The 23948-nt window shown below is 40.3% G+C and overlaps 1 protein-coding gene across 4 annotated transcripts in view; it reads left to right on the plus strand.

The window, feature by feature from the left end:
* Positions 1–23948, plus strand: part of LOC124283970 (1-phosphatidylinositol 4,5-bisphosphate phosphodiesterase eta-1-like) — a 97737-nt gene that overhangs the window by 52899 nt on the left and 20890 nt on the right. For all 4 annotated transcript variants that reach the window (XM_046720022.1, XM_046720018.1, XM_046720019.1 and 1 more), the window contains exons 2-5: positions 13003–13158; positions 20438–20508; positions 21806–21957; positions 23549–23678. In XM_046720022.1, the coding sequence (XP_046575978.1) occupies positions 13003–13158; positions 20438–20508; positions 21806–21957; positions 23549–23678 (509 nt within the window). The remainder of the gene's footprint in view (positions 1–13002; positions 13159–20437; positions 20509–21805; positions 21958–23548; positions 23679–23948) is intronic.

Below are 23948 nucleotides of genomic sequence, written 5' to 3' on the forward strand. Positions count from 1 at the left end.
GACTATTAATTGGACAATGAATCCAACATAACTAAAAATGATTCCTCAAGTCCAGAAAGCGGTGTTTGATAATGATGATAGTGGACATAAGGTTGTCAACACAACAATAAAAACATGTTGTTTCTTACAGGTTTGGGAAATGCTTTGTACATCTTAAAATCTTGAACTTGACTCTAAATTCATTTTTTGAAATGTTTGTCACTCTTTCGTATCTAATTTTTTCAAATATTCTTTTTCCCTGGATGGGTGTGGTGGGGTAGGCTAGTAGTTAAAGTGTTCGCTCCTCAAGACCCAGGTTCAAATCCCCACATGGGTACAATGTGTGAAGCTCATTTCTGGTGTCCCCCGCCTTGATATTGCTGGAATGTTGCTAAAATGGCGTAAAACTAAACTCACAAACTCACTCATAGTGCTAAGACATTATTACCCCAGTTAACGCAAGCTGTTTGTTAGGTCCTAGAAGGTCAACAGTTTAGATGGATCTATTAAGTTGATTTATGTTTTCAAATAAGATAACATTTTACTTGGACTAAATGTTACTCCATAAAGATGTAAATATCTATATTCAACTGCATCAGTAATAGAAATGTTTAAACCAATGTTGCATCAGGATTAGTTTTCTTCCCAATATATCGGAGAGGTTTTCAGGTCTATGCACTGCATGCTTTCCCATCTCCAAAAGAGTTGCTTTGTTAAATTTTAATTCAAATGACTTGAAGAGAATATTATCTCTTTGACCTTTTAGCCACTGAGGCGGTGTTGAACAACAGAAATAATGTAGATAAGGCTTGGAGGCCATTGATGTGGGAGTCATATAGCTTCAAATGACTCCTTAGGTTCAGATAGGTGTTTTGGAATGTTAATTTGTTTTCAATCTCGTATGAAGTTTAGGTTTTGAATTTTTGCTTAGGTTCTGTTCTAAACCAATGAATTACATGTTTCACAGCCATGTTTGATCTGATGCTAGGAACTATTTACCTGTGAACATATTCTGTTGTAAGGAATGTGAGTACTGAGTACAGTGTACTCTGTCAATACCGGCATCAGACCAAATATTCTAGGTTCGCTTATGATAAGGTGGCCTGAAACTTTGTGCCGATAGAGTGCCGGGTTTACCGGTATTGACAGAGTCCACTGTATTCTGTTATGGTGGTGAAACCCCCTCATTGTGAGGGTTCTGGTGAAACCCCTCATTGTCAGGGTTCCGGTGAAACCCCTCATTGTGAGGGTTCTGGTGAAACCCCTCATTGTGGGAATTAGCTCAGCAAGGAGTTGGAAGTCACAAACAGCTAATTTCCAATTTTATTTACGAGAACAGAATAACATGGGGTGGTCACAGAGAGTTGGTAAGGGCTGAGGGCTAGAGCATGGTGAAACTACTATTCTATATTTATATTTTCCTAATATCTGAATCCAGATATATCACTTTTTGAGGTAATAATTAATAGTGATTTTTGTATGAATTATTACTCCATGATAACCCGTGAATATCCGGGTTAGAATTGATCTTCAGTAACCCATGCTTGTCGTACGAGGCTACTAACGGGATCGGGTGGTCAGGCTCGCTGACTTGGTTGACACATGTCATCGGTTCCCCATTGCACTGATTGATGCTCATGCTGTTGATCACTGGATTGTCTAGTCCAGACTTCGATTATTTACAGAATGCCGCCATATAGCTGGAATATTGCTGAGTGCGGCATAAAACTAAACTCACTCACTCACTCACTCCATGATAATTCCATGGTTGTTGCAGGTAGGGACCAAGTTCATGGTCAGGTGGTCATGTGACCAGGTTGATTGTGTACCACTCTACCGATGTTGTCGTTGTTGCTCATGTTCTCAGCCTCTGGTTTACCTTGTCGAGTCCTGCTCATTTTGTAGGTTGTAACTAAATAGCTTAATATCGCACCTTATGACAAAACTGTAATTTCTCTTGCAAGACATATATAGACTAAGTCCTTTTTGTTCAGACATTCAGTTACTATTTACAGAAGATCAGGGGTGGTGGGGTAGCCTAGTGGTTAAAGCATTGGCCCATCTTGCCAAAGGCCCGGGTTCGATTCCCCATATGGGTACAATGTGTGAAGCCAATTTCTGGTGTTCCCCGCCGTGATGTTGCTGGAATATTGTTGGAAGTGGCATAAAACCATACTCACTGACTCACAACAGAAAGTCTCTACAAATATGGTTCAGTTTGTCAAGCACGTCGTAGCCTCAGATGTGCTGCAAAGATTTACGTCGACTAAAAAGATATGAACGAATTGCATTTATATTAGTTTTTCCTCTTTGGCAGTTGAGTTAATAAGTCCGACGCCTGCTTGCCTCTGTTATCCGATTAGTGAGTTGCTGAAATGACGTGTCTAGTTTAAGCGGCTCTTCATTGGAAGAAACCTGCCCGGATCACCGGATGTTTGAACTTTCCATGCACATAAGTAGAAGCCACATGTTTCACATCGTCACAGGTGATGACAGGTTCCTAGCACTGACACACTATTAAAGGAGAAAGTTTCAAACCTTTAAATTCCCTCGACCTTTTTTGATGATGATGATTTGGAGATTAACTTGACATGATGCGTATTTTGCACACAGGTCCCTTTTAGGTTGAGGGTATATATACTCATGGAAACAAATAAGGGAACACCTGAAAAGTACAAGTGTTCCTGTATTCCTATCCAGGTTTGTTCACAAGCATATTGCACTGTGTTTGAAATTCTGGAAAAGAATAAAACAACACTTTTACCTTCATGTGTTCGACCGCCTGGTCGGCTTGGAGTCGGTATAATGTGTCTGAGTGGGGTATTCATGCTTCACTGCGGCATGTGATGGTATCTCAGTGGGCTAGCACTATAAAAACAGCTTCAGTCTGGGCTAGTACAAGCAGCCGAACATACACATACACACGCATGCACGTCGTCATATGAGCGAAATATTCTCAAGCACGATGTTAAACCCAATTTCACCTCACCTCACCTTCATGTGTTCCCTTATTTGTTTCCATGAGTATAGTTATACCCAGGCAATCAATCCGTTGGTCTGAAGACATTTTCTGTCAATCAGTAACTTGAAAACTATTGGTTTGATTGTTTTCAAATTTGGGGACTACCTTCCTTGTCTGTAGGATAAGGGCAGTGATTCTGACATTTCTTTGAAGAATTACAGCAATTTAAGAATTTGAACTTAAGAAAAGTTTTTGTCAAAATGTTTTCTAATTTGGAAAATAGTTTCTTTGTCTCAGGGATAGGTGCAGTGCAAAGTTTTGTTTTCATTTTCTAATTTTTATCAAAGCATTGAGTCAATTTACATATTTTGAACTAAAAAAACCCACGAGAACTTTTGTTCAACCAGTAACTTGAACATATTTGAATGGATTGTTTTCAAATTAGGGGGATCACCTCCATATCCATAGAAGTGCAGTGCAAAGTTATATTTAGATTTTTTTCATTTTTGGAGGATTATCACATACTCCATCTCTTGAACTCACATAACTTTACAGTCATTTAATGGATGTTATTCATATTTGAGTAATGGCTTCTTTGTTTATAGGAACGGTGCAGCACAAATTTCGATAGAAATCTGATACTTTTGTCAAGAATAATTATTATCAATTGTTGTTCACATGAAGTTGGGAATCCCAGTAGGGAGTATTAGTGAGCCTTGCTTACATTTTTATGCTTGTTGTTAATGGAATCGGATAATAGTTATGAATGTTGTCAAGAAAGCAGTATGTTGTGTATTTCTTGATTTAGGACCCTCTAAACAAGTTTCAATATATATGACAGCAGACTTTAAATAATTATGTCTGGACTAGACAGTCCAGTGATTGACGTCATGAGCACCAATCTATGCAATTGGGATATGATCACATGCGTCAACCCAGCTGCTGTTAAATCACCTCATATGCCGAGCATTGAAAGCTGGGAAGTTTTTGTCTCACCGTGTATTCCCTGGGTAGCCAAGTCTTCATCTCAACAGAACACTCACAAACATTTGCGCGTTCATATCAATAGTTAATCCACAACAAAGAATCAGCGCTGACAGGGCTAAGTGTTTCCCTCGGGTCCCTGGGGCTTCTGTGACGGCTGATGATGCATGGTCTGCGTGTATGTTGGTGCTAGCATCTTTATAATAATAGGTGATGAAGTGGTGAGAGGTTGGGGATGTAGTATATTGGTGATAAAACCTGGTCTGTTGAATGGCTGTGTGTATATTGGTGATAACACCAGGTCTGTTGAATGGTTGTGTGTATATTGGTGATAACATCCTGGTCTGTTGAATGGTTGTGTGTGTATATTGGTGATAACACCTGGTCTGTTGAATGGCTGTGTGTATATATTAGTGATAACATCCTGGTCTGTTGAATGTCTGTGTGTGTATGTTAGTGATAACATCCTGGTCTGTTGAATGGTTGTGTGTATATAGGTGATAACATCCTGGTCTGTTGAATGGTTGTGTGTGTATATTGGTGATAACATCCTGGTCTGTTGAATGGCTGTGTGTAAATTGGTGATAACACCTGGTATGTTGAATGGCTGTGTGTATGTTGGTGATAACACTTGGTCTGTTGAATGGCTGTGTGTATATTGGTGATAACACCTTATCTGTTGAATGGCTGTGTGTATGTTGGTGATAACACCTGGTTTGTTGAATGGCTGTGTGTATATTTGTGATAACACCTGGTCTGTTGAATGGCTGTGTGTGTATATTAGTGATAACACCTGGTCTGATGAATGGTTGTGTGTGTATATTGGTGATAACACCTGGTCTGATGAATGGTTGTGTGTGTATATTGGTGATAACATCCTGGTCTGTTGAATGGCTGTGTGTATATAGGTGATAACATCCTGGTCTGTTGAATGGTTATGTGTGTATGTTAGTGATAACACCTGGTCTGTTGAATGGCTGTGTGTGTATATTAGTGATAACACCTGGTCTGTTGAATGGTTGTGTGTGTATATTGGTGATAACATCCTGGTCTGTTGAATGGCTGTGTGTATATTGGTGATAACATCCTGGTCTGTTGAATGGTTGTGTGTGTATGTTAGTGATAACACCTGGTCTGTTGAATGGCTGTGTGTGTATATTAGTGATAACACCTGGTCTGTTGAATGGTTGTGTGTGTATATTGGTGATAACATCCTGGTCTGTTGAATGGCTGTGTGTATATTGGTGATAACATCCTGGTCTGTTGAATGGTTGTGTGTGTATGTTAGTGATAACACCTGGTCTGTTGAATGGCTGTGTGTGTATATTAGTGATAACACCTGGTCTGTTGAATGGCTGTGTGTGTATATTGGTGATAACATCCTGGTCTGTTGAATGTCTGTGTGTATATTGGTGATAACATCCTGGTCTGTTGAATGGCTGTGTGTATGTTAGTGATAACACCTGGTCTGTTGAATGGCTGTGTGTATATATTAGTGATAACACCTGGTGTGTTGAATGTCTGTGTGTGTATATTAGTGATAACATCCTGGTCTGTTGAATGGTTGTGTGTATATAGGTGATAACATCCTGGTCTGTTGAATGGCTGTGTGTGTATATTGGTGATAACATCCTGGTCTGTTGAATGGCTGTGTGTGTATATTGGTGATAACATCCTGGTCTGTTGAATGTCTGTGTGTATATTGGGGATAACATCCTGGTCTGTTGAATGGTTGTGTGTGTATGTTAGTGATAACACCTGGTCTGTTGAATGTCTGTGTGTGTATGTTAGTGATAACATCCTGGTCTGTTGAATGGTTGTGTGTATATAGGTGATAACATCCTGGTCTGTTGAATGGTTGTGTGTGTATATAGGGATAACATCCTGGTCTGTTGAATGGTTGTGTGTGTATGATAGTGATAACATCCTGGTCTGTTGAATGGCTGTGTGTGTATATTAGTGATAACACCTGGTCTGTTGAATGGTTGTGTGTGTGTATATAGGTGATAACATCCTGGTCTGTTGAATGGCTGTGTGTATATTGGTGATAACATCCTGGTATGTTGAATGGCTGTGTGTGTATATTGGTGATAACACCTGGTTTGTTGAATGGCTGTGTGTAAATTGGTGATAACACCTGGTCTGTTGAATGTCTGTGTGTAAATTGGTGATAACACCCTGGTCTGTTGAATGGCTGTGTGTAAATTGGTGATAACACTCCGATCTGTTGAATGTCTGTGTGTATATTCGTGATAACACCCTGGTCTGTGGAATATCTGCATGTATATTGGTGATAACATTCTGAAGTTGACTGTGTGGTGTGAGATGGGTGGTGTATATTGGTGATAACACCCTGGTCTATGGAATATCTGCATGTATATTGGTGATAGTATCCTGAAGTTGCCAATGTGGCATGATATTGGATGATATATGTTGCTGTAGCACCCAGTGATTCATGGAATGTTGTGTATGTGGATATAGATGTCTGCCATTCATTCATCCTGTCCCTGGAACAGTGGGCATTAGGAAGGCAACAAGCAGTACAATCATATCTGACTTCTGCCATTATTAGGGAGATGATTTGGTCAAGATTGCAGGAACAGGAAGTGCACATATGAGATGTCATTTTTCTGTCAGATTAGATTGTGCACTAGGTTCCGAGTACTGTGTGGGAACCATAGTGTTAGTGTTTGAATGTTTAGTGCACGCCACTAATACTGGGGTACAATATCACCAGTCATGTCATAATTTGGTATTGAATCTGGCTGAGATATGGTTCAATATCATATTGAATCTGTCTGAGATATGGTTCAATATCATATTGAATCTGGCTGAGATATGGTTCAATATCATATTGAATCTGTCTGAGATATGGTTCAATATCATATTGAATCTGTCTGAGATATGGTGCAATATCATATTGAATCTGTCTGAGATATGGTGCAATATCATATTGAATCTGTCTGAGATATGGTGTAATATATTCAATCTGGCTGAGATGTGGTACAATATCATGTTGAATCTGGCTGAGATGTGGTAAAATATAATATTGAATTTCTCTATGATGTGGTGCAATATCATATTGAATCTGGCTGAGATGTGGTACAATATCGTGTTGAATCTCTCTATGATATGGTACAATATCATATTGAATCTGGCTGAGATATGGTGCAATATCATATTGAATCTGGCTGAGATATGGTGCAATATCATATTGAATCTGGCTGAGATGTGGTACAATATCGTGTTGAATCTCTCTATGATATGGTGCAATATCATATTGAATCTGGCTGAGATATGGTGCAATATCATATTAAATCCGGCTGAGATGTAGTACAATATAATATTGAATTTCTCTATGATGTGGTACAATATCGTGTTGAATCTGGCTGAGATATGGTTCAATATCATATTGAATCTGGCTGAGATATGGTTCAATATCAGATTGAATCTGGCTGAGATATGGTGCAATATCATATTAAATCCGGCTGAGATGTAGTACAATATAATATTGAATTTCTCTATGATGTGGTACAATATCGTGTTGAATCTGGCTGAGATATGGTTCAATATCATATTGAATCTGGCTAAGATATGGTTCAATATCATATTGAATCTGGCTAAGATATGGTGCAATATCGTGTTGAATCTGGCTGAGATGTGGTGCAATATCATATTGAATTTCTCTATGATGTGGTACAATATCGTGTGGAATCTCACAGTCCTCAGGTTGCTTATTTTAACAGCTGTGCATCCGTTCAGACCAAAAAGACATTTAGGGTTTTTATTGGCTCTAAACATAGAGATTTTAGCTTCCTATGTGACATTGAACTTTTCATCCATCTCTTGACTGATCATTATATGGTAATTCAGTATTATATTGTCATACTGCTATTCACAGTACTATCTTATTTGATATAGTAGGTATTCCCATATATTATTAATACCACCTCACAGAGCTTTTGGCACTTCAGCTCCACAATACCTAATATTGAAACATTTGTATTGATTTAAAACACAAATGTAGGACAGGTTTACAGTAGAAAGGAGCTTTTGTGTTTTCAGTTTCAGTTAAATAAAGAGCATAACAGTATTTGATCACAAAACTGGCAGGATGTTCCGTGACTGTCACAAAAAACTGTCATCAACCAGCTGGAGTGAGTGAGTTTAGTTTTACGCCACTTCACTCACATGGGTCTCTAGTATGACGAGCGAATGCTTTGACCACTAGGCCATCCATCCCCCCACAACCAGCTGCAGCCAAGGACAAATTGTGCTGGAGAAATTATATACAGTGTCAAAGCACTGAACTCTTCTGTATATTTGAGTGCGACAGATTTCCTCCCCACTGTCTTTAAGCATGACAGCTTTGTGTCAAAGTTGTCTGCTGATTGTATTTAGGAATGTCAATGTACGGATCATCACTGGAGGCTTGTCCGACATAGACCTTCTGGAGGAAATATCACCAGTTGACTTGAATCATTTATGTGAACTATTTAACTCCCAACAGTCTGATTCATATAATCACAACCTACATCCTGTACGAATTGTGTCTGTGAGTCTAAATAAACTGAGGTGAGGTGAGGTGAAATTGGGTTTTACGTCGTACTTGAGAATATTTCGCTCATATGACGACGTGGATGCGTGTGTATGTGTATGTGCGGCTGCTTGTACTAGCCCAGACTTAAGCTGATTTTATAGTGCTAGCCCACTGAGATACCATGCCGCAGTGAAGCATGAATACCCCACTCAGACACATTATACTGACTCCGAGCTGACCAGTCCTTCTTGTACCCATTAATGCCGAGCGCCAGGCAGGGACCAACAAGTACCATATTTTAACGTCTTTTGGTATGACGCGGTCGGGGATTAAACCCACGACCTTCCGCTCTCCGGGCCGACGCTCTAACCACTACACCACGGAGGCGGTCAAATAAACTGAGAATCTTAGAGATGTGGATAGTATATTTTGCTAGCTGCGTCCTCCCAGTGATACTTTGTGTTTCCTCTAACACATATAGAAAGTGTTAAGTTGATGGCATTATCCTTTGTAATGGAGCCTTGCCAAACACATTGCTGAAAATCTGAGCTAATCAGTCAGTGCACTCACTCACTCACTCACAAATCAAATTATTGTTTATCCTCAGAAAAAGTGGCATTCACAGCTTTTGTTACAAGGAAAACATAGTCCTTGAAAACATATCATTATGCACCTGTTGTGATTTCTTCTGATGATCTGCAGACATAATTGTTGTGAGAAAAACACTTTTTGTTGATGGTTTTGATGGCTGACATTTAACAATTGCTGAGACAGACAGTTTTATGTGTTGAAGGTTTGTGTAGACTGCTTCTGTTTTAGTCCTGTTTATCACTGGATTATCTGGTCCAGACTCAATTATTTACAGACCACTGCCATATAGCTGGAATATTGCTGAATGCAGCGTAAAATTAAACTCACTCACTCACTCATTTTTTGTCAAGACTATAGCTTTAGCCTCTGACCCATTCAGTTAGGGCAGGCAGACCTGGGAACCGGATGTACATAGTTGTAGCGGTATGCTAATGAATATATATCACAGCAGGTTTTGAAAATACTGATATTACGTTTTTCAGGACTAAGCATATTTTTGTCTTGTTGTGTTAAGTGACGTGTTGAAATGAAATTGTGATGATCCGAAATTATCAACTTCATTGTTGTGATAGAACAATAGAAACTATTCAATACCAGTTTCCTGAATACATAATGTTTCTACGACACATGTGTTGTGACCTGAACACGGAATGTTTCTACGACACATGTGTTGTGACCTGAACACGGAATGTGTCTACGACACATGTGTTGTGACCTGAACATGGAATGTGTCTACGACACATGTGTTGTGACCTGAACACAGAATGTTTCTACGACACATGTGTTGTGACCTGAACACGGAATGTTCCTACGACACATGTGTTGTGACCTGAACACGGAATGTGTCTACGACACATGTGTTGTGACCTGAACTTGGAATGTGTCTACGACACACGTGTTGTGACCTGAACACGGAATGTGTCTACGACACATGTGTTGTGACCTGAACATGGAATGTGTCTACGACACATGTGTTGTGACCTGAACACGGAATGTTTCTACGACACATGTGTTGTGACCTGAACACAGAATGTTTCTACGACACATGTGTTGTGACCTGAACACGGAATGTGTCTACGACACATGTGTTGTGACCTGAACTTGGAATGTGTCTACGACACACGTGTTGTGACCTGAACACGGAATGTGTCTACGACACATGTGTTGTGACCTGAACACGGAATGTGTCTACGACACATGTGTTGTGACCTGAACACGGAATGTGTCTACGACACATGTGTTGTGACCTGAACACGGAATGTGTCTACGACACGTGTTGTGGCAACATACGACAAAATGGCTGATACAGTTGTCCAAAAAGTGTAGGGGAAGTCAAATGTATGGTTCCGTTTTAATTCAGATTCTTAACAATTTACAACTGAGAGAATACGTTCAATATATTGTACCACATTTTGCAATACATGAAAGAGTTTTGCAATACATTGCAATATGAAAGCCAGGCGAACTTGCATGACGACGGGGGACGTTGAATGGTGGGGTAACTCCAGGATTTATAATCAAACTTTGATTGGTTTACCTGAATGTTCTGAGACAATGACACAGTTTGACACAGGACATTTATAGCAATGTCCAGGGCTTGACCGGTAATTAGAACTGACCAGTGAGGCATCCTTCCTGGCCCTATGTTTACTCGCTGCAGGCCTATTTGAAAGCCAATTTAGAATCTAGCCTGAGTGAGTGAGTGGGTGAGTGAGTGAGTGGGTGGGACGAGTGAGTGAGTGGATTGTAGGTTGGTTGGTTTTGATGCAAGCTGGATGGATATTTATTCCTTTTGGGCTCTGTTAGTGAGTGAATGATTTTTTATGCCACTTTTGTCAGTGATATAGCTAGTGTGATTAGGCTGAAAAAGTAAGAATATTCTTTGTGATTACTTGCTATCATATGTGTGTTCGGGTTCACAGGTTGTACATCTGTGGTTTTAGTTATGGAACAAGTTGATATTCTGATTTTTTTCAAAACAAATCATCAAGTGAGTTATGTTATTATAATATTTTGTCACATTGTAGACCTATCAACAAAACCAAAAATTACAAGTTTATTATATTACGTTTGTGAATAGTCCATTGAACATTTTCACTGCATGGTTCTATATAGCATTATCAAACTAACTATATTTTCAATTCAATATGTTTATTTCAACCATCTTTAAAATAATTTGTAAGTAAAAAAAATAACATTGCTTACATACTTCAGTAAGCAGATTTGTTCCAGTCGACACCATACGTCATGTGTTTATAGGTTGCTGTTTGTTGTGTGGTTCATAATAGTGTTGATCGATCACCTGTAACAGTGGTATTGGGACATAGATGACGATCTATTGTTAGGGAATCAGTATCGATAAGGGGCTATAGATGTATTGATAAGGAAGTACTGTTTGTAAATGGGTGAGTAGGCTGATAAGGAAAGAACGGTGTGCTGGATTTTCAGTTGAAATGAAACGGTTTGCTCTATTTGATCTTAGCAGGGCAATATTGTTGTTGGAATTGATTGATCAGTGGATGAATGCAAACACAAGTCGGAATGGCCATTTTGTTTGAACTAGATTATTTATTCACCTTTTTCCTGAAAACACCCTATTGATTTGAATAAAGTTGAAAAAGGCCCATGTTCAACTTGTCATTATTGAATTTGTAGCAAGATTGGCAGCATGGATGCCGTGGATGTCAACTTAATGATTTACTGTAAGCAACATTTTGTCAAATTATTCTTTCAGTCCTTAGGTTTTCACTGTTGAATGTTGTTAGGGTAACCTGACTTCGCGTGTGAGCTGTAGATTGCCATATTGATTACATTGTTTCTTGAACTGGGAACCAGAACCCAACTGCTTGGAGAAAGGAAATATAGATTTAGTTTGTGATACTTACTTACAATGTGAAAATATAATGTTCATGTTTTCTCAGGCTCCGTTGACAGATGGCATGATAGTATCTTGAATGGGTATTAATCACTAGATTGTCTAGTTCAGGCTGGTTATTTGGAGGCCAATGTCCCACGGTGGGATTCCGCTCTGTGCAGTATGAAACATGTTATAGACAGACAGAAGAATGTAATTATTTACCTGAACTCATGTGTGAACGTGTCTGCATACTTAATAGTTTCTGTTTTGACAGTGAAAACATCGGAATGCTTAAATCGACATAATGAATGGAGCACATTAAATAATAAATGCAAAGACATGAATCCTCTTTCACTTTATAGACAGTGTGCGTTCCACCAACACGTCAAGCAGAACTGCATGCAATCACTCAACTGCTAGGTGAAGGTTTACAATACATTTTGTAAAACGTCAGTGTAAAGAAGAAAGGACTTGAGGAGGTGTCTCAGATACTCACGTCAACATGTATTTAATATTTTACATGTGAAATGGAAACAATCAATTTGTCAACAACATGTTATTTGACGACAGAGTAATAACATTTCATAGACTATATTTAAAGGGAGACTATTCATGACAGAGTAATAACATTTCATAGATTGGATTTAAAGGGAGACTAAACAGTGGGTTTTAATGACCAGTTCTAGACAGTTCCCAACATTGGCTCCCTGTGTGATATTGAAACATAGCTTAAATTGCTTTTGATCTCCAGATAAAAGGTAACAAACAAAGCACTGTTCTATCGACATGGCCCCAATTTAGCTGGGACTGCCATTTAGCCCAGTCTTAGCCTCCCTTTAAATGCTAAAACTTCCCTTACTGTTAATTTCAAATTACATTTTTTTTATATTTCCGACAGAGCAACAGACATCAGGTTTTTGGCATTTCTAGATATCTTGTTCCAGGCTCAGAATGAAGACATTATCTGTGCTTGTGTTCATTATATATAGATCAACAACTTTTTCATCTCAGGATCAAAATGCTAAAATTTATGACCAGTTGTTTATGAGCCACATTTGCAATTAAAGTTATCTCCCTTTATTTGTCCAGTGGACCGTCTGCTGGAAGAGCTCAGTAAAGGTCAGGTGTTGTCGAAGGTCAAGTCACCCACCAAGCTGTTGCAACGCAAGTTCTTCCTTGACCACCGGAACATGATTGTTCATTATGAGGGCTCACAGAAAAAACTGAGGGAGCCAAAGAATGAAAGTAAGTGATCAGACTGCCAGTCTATATGACCACACAACTGAGCCAATGATTTGTTATAAGAGCTTTTCAAAAATATTTATAAAAACGCATAAAAGAATGCATGATGATTGCAAATAATCTATTTAGGAAATAATTTGTATTTGTAAGACACATTTTAGTTAATAGTTTAGTTGATGTTACTGATTCAATTGCATGTTCTACATTTGGTAAAATGGTAAGTATCTTTCAAAAGGAGTTGGACAGCCATGTATCCCATCTCTGCACCCCCTCTGGATCCCCAAGCTGCATCCCCCTCTGGACCCTCCCTCTGGATCTCCTGCCCTCTACTCCTATCCTCTCAACTCCTCAACTGTACCCCCTTTCTGGATCCCCTAACTGACCCCCGCTTGTGAACCCCCTTGTGGATCTCCAACCCTCTACACCAATTCTCTCAATTCCTCAACTGAACCCATTTCTGGATCTCCTAACTGCATCATCTCACTTCTCTCATTGTGGAGAGTCTGAGGAAGGTCATGAGTTCGATCCCGACAGCGTCATACCAAAAGAGCGTTAAAATATGGTACTTGTTGGTCCTGCCTGGCTTCGGCATTAATGGGTACAACAAGGACTGGTCGGCTTGGAGTCAGTATAATGTGTCTGAGTGGGGTATTCATGCTTCACTCTTGGCATGGTATCTCAGTGGGCTAGCACTATAAAACTAGCTTCAGTCTGGGCTAGTACAAGCAGCGTTACATACACATACCTGCGCATGCGATGGAGTCATATGGCGAAATATTCTCAAGCCTGACGTTAAACCCAATTTCACCTCACCTCACCTCTCTCACTGTGGATCTTATAACTGAATGCCCTCTCTGTACCCATCTGGATCAGTACAAACTGTTAAAATTTACATAGAACCTCACGTGCCGTTAAGAAGGATATAAGATGAATGTTGACACCTATAAAATATTCCTGTTCAATGTACCTGTGACATTTCAGAACCATTCAGTTCCTTGAAATGTCTTCCACTTCAAAGCAGATCAGATTACATTTGATAAGAAAGTACTTTGTCCTTGAGTGTAGGCAAGTTGTTTGTGGTAAATACTTGAAGGAATGCATAAATACTGAATCATACCCTTATCAGACTTTAGAAATGAGAAACAATGAATCTATATTTATATCTTTAAGAGTGTATATATACTGATCACAAGAAATAAGTATAGGTGAAGGCCACAAGTTTGACTGGTAATTATGTTTATTTGCTTGATGTTTAATACCGCACTTGGTAAATAATCGAATTTGGGCCAGGGACACCAATCATTGAAGAGGTGAGGTGAGGTGAAATTGGGTTTAACGTCGTTCTTGAGAATATTTCGCTCATATGACTATGTGCATGCATGTGTATGTGTATGTGCGGCTGCTTGTACTAGCCCTGACTAAAGCTAGTTTTATAGTGCTAGCCCACTGAGATACCACGCCACAGTGAAGCATGAATACCCCACTCAGACACATTATACTGACTCTGAGCCGACCACTCCTTGATGTACCCATTAATGCGGAGCGCCAGACAGGGACCAACAAGTACCATATTTTAACGTCTTTTGGTATGACACGGCCGGGGATCGAACCCGCGACCTTCCGCTCTCTGGGCGGACACTCTAACCACTACACCACGGAGGCGGTCTATAATTGAAGAGGCTTAGGGGAGGGGACTGAGTGGATGAGGCCTGGGGTTTGGGGTAGGGTGTTGTTTGGGGTGGGAAACTATATTTTAGCAAAATAGTAGGAAGTCTTTTGCATGTAGTCTGTCATTTAAATACTGTATATGATCATAGATAAGCCAACCTCATAGATAAGTCGAGGCCCTAACTTGACCCTTAAAATCTGTATCAAAATGGTATGTTCCGTATGGTGTCCTGATCCTTGCTACCATAGATTAATTGTAGTCATATCAAAGAATCAGTGATCTTTAACGTCTTTTTGGTAGAACATATTTATTTAATGGCTTTTTTGGGCTGTGAGGTAGATTAGTGGTTAAAGTTTTTGCTTGTCACGCCGAAGACCCAGGTATGATTCTCCACATGTGTACAATGTGTGAAGCCCATTTCTTGTCCCCGCTGTTATATTGCTGGAATATTGCAAAAGGGCGTAAAACTAAACTCACTCTCTTAATGGCTTTTCAACTGGCTCTTAAAGCATGTTTTGCTTTGATATTTTCCTGTTTTGCTTGTTTGATTGTCATGATTGGTGGTCCTAAAGACATTGAGAGTTAATCCAGGAGCTCTCTATCTAGCTTGACCTCTGATGATGATGCGCCTGTCTGCCGTTGATGCCTTGATGGCTGCAGCTGTCTGACATTGAGTATTGTCTTGTTTCTTGTGATATCGTAGTGATCAAAGCAAGAAGGTACAATTGTCCTGGCCACCTGAAGCCTCTTATATCACCGGCTGATCTTCACACAGATTCTTCAGATGGTGTATGACTACAATATTACCGCCCCCCGAGCCTCTGTCCCATAGCGGAAAATAATCACAAGCAGATTAGGCCACAGTACATCAGTTGTTAGATTTTCATCCAAATATTTCGCAAAAAGGATGGGTAGAGATTTAAAAAAAATTTTGGTTTAAAATATATTATCTGTCGATAGATGTTATTCCCCATAATGGTATCTTTCATCAAGTTAAGGCTGCGATGCAGTAGCCTTAGTAAGTGTTTAAAGTGTTTGTTTATCTTGTCGAAGACCTGGTTCGATTCACCACATGGGTAAGGAGTGAAACCCTTATTATCTATATAATGTATTTGGAATAGGAGCCCTTCAGAGTGGCAACACTTCAAGTTGACAACTCTTGAAGATAGGGGCGGTAGCCTAGTAGTTAAAGTGTTCGCTTGTCACAACAAAGACCCGGGTTCTATTCCCCAAGTGTATACGATGTGTGAAAACCATTTCTGGTGTCCCCTGCCGTGATATTGCAGGAATATTGCTAAAATCAGTGTAAAACCACACTCAATTACGTGAAGATTTGAGAGGGTCATTAGTCACAGATCTGAACTGGACAATTTTCATAATTATCGTAGTTCTCTTTGATACAATACATACAACATGGCAATAATTTTCCTGCTGTCTGTGCAAAAACGTTATGGAAACTGACAAATTCATCATGCCACAGTCAATCCCCTTTTTTTGTTCCATGCCTGAAATGGGTCGGGTGGGCATCCATTTTTTTCATGAGCTTGGACAGGCGACCTTGGACAGGCTGACTGGTGTAGTGAGTGCTGCTTGAGGTGTCTCATACTGACTTTTGAACATGAGAACTACTTTAAACAAGAACGATAACTTTATATGAATCTGATTCAAGTAGTAATGTGTAAGTCATGCAGTTCTCTTCTTGTTATGTAAGGAATATTTATGCCTATTTATTGAAACACAATATCAAAAATATTTTGTGAAAACTTATGTAATCTAATTGTTCTCAGCTGTTATTAAGATTCCAAAAGGGCAGTTAGGTAGTGTAGTAGTTAAAGTGTTTGCTTGTCTTGCCAAAAGTCCAGGTTCAGATGTGTACAATGTGAAACCCTTTTTATGCATGCCCTGCTGTCATAATACTGGAATATTGCTCAAACTTGTGTAAACCCATACTGACTCCAAACCCTGGCACCTTTGTTGGTCTATACAACAGAACCAGGGCAGTCTTGTGAGGTACCCTATAATTGTGTATGATCATATGTCCGATATCATGTACCATACCCATCATATCGTAGCGATCCATAGCTTCACGTCTGTCTGTTCAATGTCTTCCGGCCTATAAAGGTTTGATTGAGTTAGGATTGTCCCATTTTGTTCATCTTACACTGCAAGCGTTATACTATCACCATCTTTTAATGATTCAGAATAAATTGTTAATGGTTTTATCAATATCCCTCTCTCTCCAAGTTCCTGCTACATATTTGATGGATATTTAATATCCTGTCAACAAAGGGCCTAGTGAATTTATGTATGTTAGACTGGCACCGAATCGGTGATTAAAGGAAGCATGTGTCTTGTCCCCCTCAAGTACATCAATACAATGTTATGTGGCTGTACTTCAACATGGAGGGAGCAGGGATATTTACAGTCATATTACAGGGATATTTACAGGGATATTACAGGGATATCATCGTTATGCATCCCCTGTGGGGATTTCAGGATGGAACTGTTAGAACTGATCTGTATCCTCCTGCCTGTTACAAAGTAACAGATAGTCTGTATCATTATGTCTGTAGTAACGGATGGTCTTCATCTTCCTGTCTGGAGTTACATATGGTCTGCATCGTCCTGTCTGTAGTAATGGATGATCTTCATCCTCCTGTCTGTAGTAACAGATGGTCTGCATCGTCCTGTCTGTAGTAACAGATGGTCTGCATCGTCCTGTCTGTAGTAACAGATGGTCTGCATCGTCCTGTCTGTAGTAACAGATGGTCTGCATCGTCCTGTCTGTAGTAACAGATGGTCTGCATCATCCTGTTTGTAGTAACAGATGGTCTGCATTGTCTTGTCTGGAGTAACAGATGGTCTGCATCGTCCTGTCTGTAGTAACAGGTGGTCTTCATCCTCCTGTCTGTAGTAACAGGTGGTCTGCATCTTCCTGTCTGTAGTAACGGATGGTCTGCATTGTCTTGTCTGGAGTAACAGATGGTCTGCATCGTCCTGTCTGTAGTAACAGGTGGTCTTCATCCTCCTGTCTGTAGTAACAGATGGTCTGCATCCTCCTGTCTGTAGTAACGGATGGTCTTCATCTTCCTGTCTGTAGTAACAGATGGTTTGCATCATCCTGTCTGTAGTAACAGATGGTCTGCATCATCCTGTCTGTAGTAACAGATGGTCTGCATCATCCTGTCTGTAGTAACAGGTGGTCTGCATCTTCCTGTCTGTAGTAACAGATGGTCTGCATCTTCCTGTCTGTAGTAACAGATGGTCTGCATCCTCCTGTCTGTAGTAACAGGTGGTCTGCATCCTCCTGTCTGTAGTAACAGGTGGTCTGCATCTTCCTGTCTGTAGTAACGGATGGTCTGCATCATCCTGTCTGTAGTAACAGATGGTCTGCATCATCCTGTCTGTAGTAACAGGTGGTCTGCATCTTCCTGTCTGTAGTAACGGATGGTCTGCATCATCCTGTCTGTAGTAACAGATGGTCTGCATCCTCCTGTCTGTAGTAACAGATGGTCTGCATCATCCTGTCTGTAGTAACAGATGGTCTGCATCATCCTGTCTGTAGTAACAGGTGGTCTGCATCTTCCTGTCTGTAGTAACGGATGGTCTGCATCATCCTGTCTGTAGTAACAGATGGTCTGCATCCTCCTGTCTGTAGTAACAGGTGGTCTGCATCTTCCTGTCTGTAGTAACGGATGGTCTGCATCATCCTGTCTGTAGTAACAGATGGTCTGCATCATCCTGTCTGTAGTAACAGGTGGTCTGCATCTTCCTGTCTGTAGTAACAGATGGTCTGCATCATCCTGTCTGTAGTAACAGATGGTCTGCATCCTCCTGTCTGTAGTAACAGATGGTCTGCATCATCCTGTCTGTAGTAACAGATGGTCTGCATCATCCTGTCTGTAGTAACAGGTGGTCTGCATCTTCCTGTCTGTAGTAACAGATGGTCTGCATCCTCCTGTCTGTAGTAACAGATGGTCTGCATCCTCCTGTCTGTAGTAACAGATGGTCTGCATCATCCTGTCTGTAGTAACAGATGGTCTGCATCATCCTGTCTGTAGTAACAGGTGGTCTGCATCTTCCTGTCTGTAGTAACAGATGGTCTGCATCATCCTGTCTGTAGTAACAGGTGGTCTGCATCTTCCTGTCTGTAGTGTGGATGGTCTGCATCATCCTGTCTGTAGTAACAGATGGTCTGCATCCTCCTGTCTGTAGTAACAGGTGGTCTGCATCTTCCTGTCTGTAGTAACGGATGGTCTGCATCATCCTGTCTGTAGTAACAGATGGTCTGCATCATCCTGTCTGTAGTAACAGGTGGTCTGCATCTTCCTGTCTGTAGTAACGGATGGTCTGCATCATCCTGTCTGTAGTAACAGATGGTCTGCATCCTCCCTGTCTGTAGTAACAGATGGTCTGCATCATCCTGTCTGTAGTAACAGATGGTCTGCATCATCCTGTCTGTAGTAACAGGTGGTCTGCATCTTCCTGTCTGTAGTAACGGATGGTCTGCATCATCCTGTCTGTAGTAACAGGTGGTCTTCATCCTCCTGTCTGTAGTAACAGATGGTCTGCATCATCCTGTCTGTAGTAACAGGTGGTCTGCATCTTCCTGTCTGTAGTAACGGATGGTCTGCATCATCCTGTCTGTAGTAACAGATGGTCTGCATCATCCTGTCTGTAGTAACAGGTGGTCTTCATCCTCCTGTCTGTAGTAACAGATGGTCTGCATCATCCTGTCTGTAGTAACAGATGGTCTGCATCATCCTGTCTGTAGTAACAGGTGGTCTGCATCTTCCTGTCTGTAGTAACGGATGGTCTGCATCATCCTGTCTGTAGTAACAGATGGTCTGCATCATCCTGTCTGTAGTAACAGGTGGTCTTCATCTTCCTGTCTGTAGTAACGGATGGTCTGCATCCTCCTGTCTGTAGTAACAGATGGTCTGCATCCTCCTGTCTGTAGTAACAGGTGGTCTGCATCTTCCTGTCTGTAGTAACGGATGGTCTGCATCATCCTGTCTGTAGTAACAGATGGTCTGCATCATCCTGTCTGTAGTAACAGGTGGTCTGCATCTTCCTGTCTGTAGTAACGGATGGTCTGCATCATCCTGTCTGTAGTAACAGATGGTCTTCATCCTCCTGTCTGTAGTAACAGATTGTTTGCATCCTCCTGTCTGTAGTAACGGATGGTCTTCATCCTCCTGTCTGTAGTAACAGATGATCTGTATCATCTTGTCTGTTAAGTAACGGATGGTTCGCGTCCTCTTGTCTGTAGTAGCGGATGGTCTGTTATTTAACATTGCAGTAGTATTGCTCAGTCATTACTCAATAGAACCCCTTCACTCTGTGACCCCCTGCGCAGACAAACATTATCTTGCAGACAGTGACAGACATTCTTCACATTCCAACTTCGACCAACAGATCTACTTTGGTTACACACGTGAAAGCCACTTATTTGAAAATCTATATCCTTGAACCAAACCTTTCTTGAACTAACCCTTTCTTGATTAGAAGCAATATGAAATTTGATAATCGTAATCATTTTCAGCATGCAAGAATTCAATAGATCTTAGATAATCCTGTTCTGGTTGTGATTTAATAGTGTTTGTGTTTCAGTCCGGATATCGAAGATTCGTGAGGTCCGCGAAGGAGAGAAAGACTACTCAAAGAAACTACATGGACTTGATGTAAGCACGGCCCACACAGCACGGCAAATTGATCATTTCCTGGCAGATATTGGCCCTTTAATACTTGTAAACTTAATGATTGGGCACATAAATATTGGTCCATAGTGATTATGCCGAGCAATTGCAGACCCTGCAACATGGAAGGACTGGTATAACGATGGCTTGCTGTATGATAGGTTATTACCATTCCATTATATCATGTTGTAACAAGAACTATTTCTGTCTGCATACTGTCTTGTGTAATTCAGTTTGATACAATCAGGAGTCTTATTCAGTTATCTAATAATGTTTATCGTTTAAATAACATCATACCGGTCAGTATTCTCTTGGGTTAAAGGTAGTCCAAGAATTTTATGTTCCTAACATACTAGTCATCCTTTAAAGATGTGAAATTTTGCCAAAAAGCCCCAAAAGAACTACATGTTTTTTTCCTTATTTTTATGTGCATCAACAAATTTCATAAATGATGCTAACCAATTATTTCGATGATTGATCGGTTGTAATGAACCAATCATCAATTATGAGATTTTAACCAATTCCCAACACTAATAAATCCCATACGTAATATACTAACAAAATATGCTCTGCTAGAAGTTCACATGAACGTTCGGATTATAGATGGTCATATTGTCATACATACTACCAGAAGAATGTAAACAATGTCCTGCTTAGATTCATTTCATAGGAGCAAATAACTCCATTTAAATTGAAAAGGAGCCCAAGTTTTAGTGGAGAGATTCAGAACCTGGGCCTAGATTTTCGAAGCTCTCTTAGCGCTAAGATAGCCGTAAGTGCCATACATTAACATAGACTTATGACTATCTTAGCGGTAAGAGAACTTCGGAAAAATAGGCCCTGAACTTGAAAATCTAGACTTGCTTCATTTAGGGCTGGACTGTCGGGAAAATAATGTGATTCTGGGACTGTGAGAACTGTAGAATGTCATCTAACCACAAGAGCCAAGCAGAGCCAGATTAGAATTGGTCTTCAGCAACCCATGTTTGTCGTAATAGGTGGATAACAGGATCGGGTGGTCAGACTGACTGACTTGGTTGACACATGTCATCATATCCCAGTTATGTAGATCAATGTTTATGATGTTAGTCACTGGATTGTCTGGTCCAGACTCAATTATTTACTGACTGTCGCCATGAAGCTGGAATACAGCTGTGAGGGGCGTTAAACAATAAACAGAACAAACAGACACTGACCACAGACACCATCCACCACAGGAAGTGTGCAGAGTCCTAATTATTCTTAAATGATCTACTAATAAAGTAACCATTTTCTTGTCCAGAAAACCCTGTGCCTGGCGGTGGTGATGGGGGCCAACCACAAGGTGGTGTACCTCATGGCCCAGCGACAGGAGATCCGAGACATGTGGCTGCGCGGTCTGCGGTACGCCATCCAGAAAGACAAGCTGGCAGAGCAGCGAAATGAGACAGACAGATATCCTTGGAGTATGGACGGACGTATGTCCTTGTGTTCATGAATAAGGCTTGAGTACTGTATTCAGGAACAATCTTGAAGGCACCAGCAAACTTAATTCACAAGCCGCATTGTGCAAATGTCTTTGAACCAATGTTTAGGGCTTGAGCAAAGTGTTCATGAGCAATCTAGGAGACATGAAATCATGACGCTTTTTATGGATAACGACTTCGGTTTTTCTTTTATCATGACATTTCAAACAGAGCTTATTCTGACGAAGGAGCAAGAATTAGCTCTGAAACTTTGTGATAAGGAATAAAAAGAAGATGTCATCCACAAAAAAGTGTCATGTGTTCATGTTCATACAGCTTATCAAAGACATAAACTTGGAGACACTGAGAACCTTGGTTCACAAGCTACATTGCTCAGCTGAACTTGAGTCAGAGAGAGAGGGGGTACCTGTTTCAAACTGCAAGGGTACACTAGTACTGGGTAATCGATTCTTCCCTCCTGTTGGACTGTACCAGATCTGTTCCAGCTGAACAGTGACAGATAACAGTACAAATCTCTGTAACTATGGCTAATGACTCCTTACTGATGCTTGTTGTTGTCACTGATGGTGCCACCATGAAGGTGTGGGATAGAAACAGTCTTTTGGTATTGGTAATAATTGATGTGGTTGATGCATGCTTGTACTGTCAATCTTGAAATATACTACCCATCAAAAGTTTAGACTCACTAGTGTAAATGTAGCCACTTACTTGTCCACTGTTCTAAACTAGCTTTTTGCAAAATATTCCATACTGTTTAAAGGTACTGTTTAGTTATGAACTGGTGTATTGTAAAACATATTCGTAACATTGAAAAGATTATTGTCATGAGTTCAGTAAATGATTAAAATCTGTGAAAATTGGCGAATTCTTAACAAAACTTTACACCAAAACGAATCTGTTCACATGCACGACATTTGCTCATGCCTTTCGCAATTTTGGAGCATCATCCTTGTGCAATTCATCTGCATAAGGTTTTCAGTTGGTTCTCCCAAGTTGGTGGAGAAATTCATCTTCGATGTAACCACATACATATACATAACATATAGTGAGTGCTTTAAGTGAGTCTAAACTTTTGATGGGTAGTATATCTTGTTCAGACTCATTATGTACAGACAGCAGCGCAAAGCTAGAATATTGCCCAGTGTGGTTTAAACAACAAATAAAGACTGTTCTGGTGATATAGTTATGGACTAGGCACAACTCAGTCAACTGTGTTGGTGCAAAGAGAAACTTCATAGTTTGTTGAGTAGGAAATTTGATAGTTTGATTGTTGGGTAGTTAGGGGTATCCAGTTATACCCCTGCAGAGAAATAGTGTTGGAAGGAAACAGACTGTTGGAGGATTAAAAAGTCCTGTTGTGATTATAAGTTAACTTGGTTTTAACAGATAAGATCCTCAACAATTGAAGATCGAGTTGAAATCTTTTAGAATGGTAATTTGCTGTCATTTAAAGGTGATTAAATGATTACAACATGTATTTTGACAGTGAATAGTGGAACAGTTAAATTACCTAAAAGTATGTATTTTGGTGGTGCTTGTTTTGACCTTGACCTTGACACATGGGTGCGAGAAGCATTCAACATGGCCGACAGAAATGGAGATGGAGCCTTGGACTTTGAGGAAGTGATGAAACTCCTCAAGCAGCTGAACGCAGATCTGAAGAAGGACTACGTCAAGCAGATGTTTGATGTAAGAACAGCTGGGTCTTCTTGAACTATGTCCTAACAGTGACGTCCTTGTGATGTCCCATCTGTGTCTGTGTCACTGTGTTGTCAGAACCTATGTGACCGTACCGTCCCAAAGCTAAGTTAAGAGTTTGAGAAAAACGATTCCAAAGCCAATTCCAGTCATAGCTTCCCAAAAGAGTTACCATCAGTGTATGGTGAAATACTCTTTGGCTGTCCTCACACATTGATCTGATGCTCCATATATGAAGTATGCTCCTTCAACGAGGCCAGA

This window comes from Haliotis rubra, unplaced genomic scaffold (assembly GCF_003918875.1).
Source record: "Haliotis rubra isolate DU_JTF1 unplaced genomic scaffold, ASM391887v1 Scf326, whole genome shotgun sequence".
NCBI classification, from domain to species: Eukaryota; Metazoa; Mollusca; class Gastropoda; order Lepetellida; family Haliotidae; genus Haliotis; species Haliotis rubra.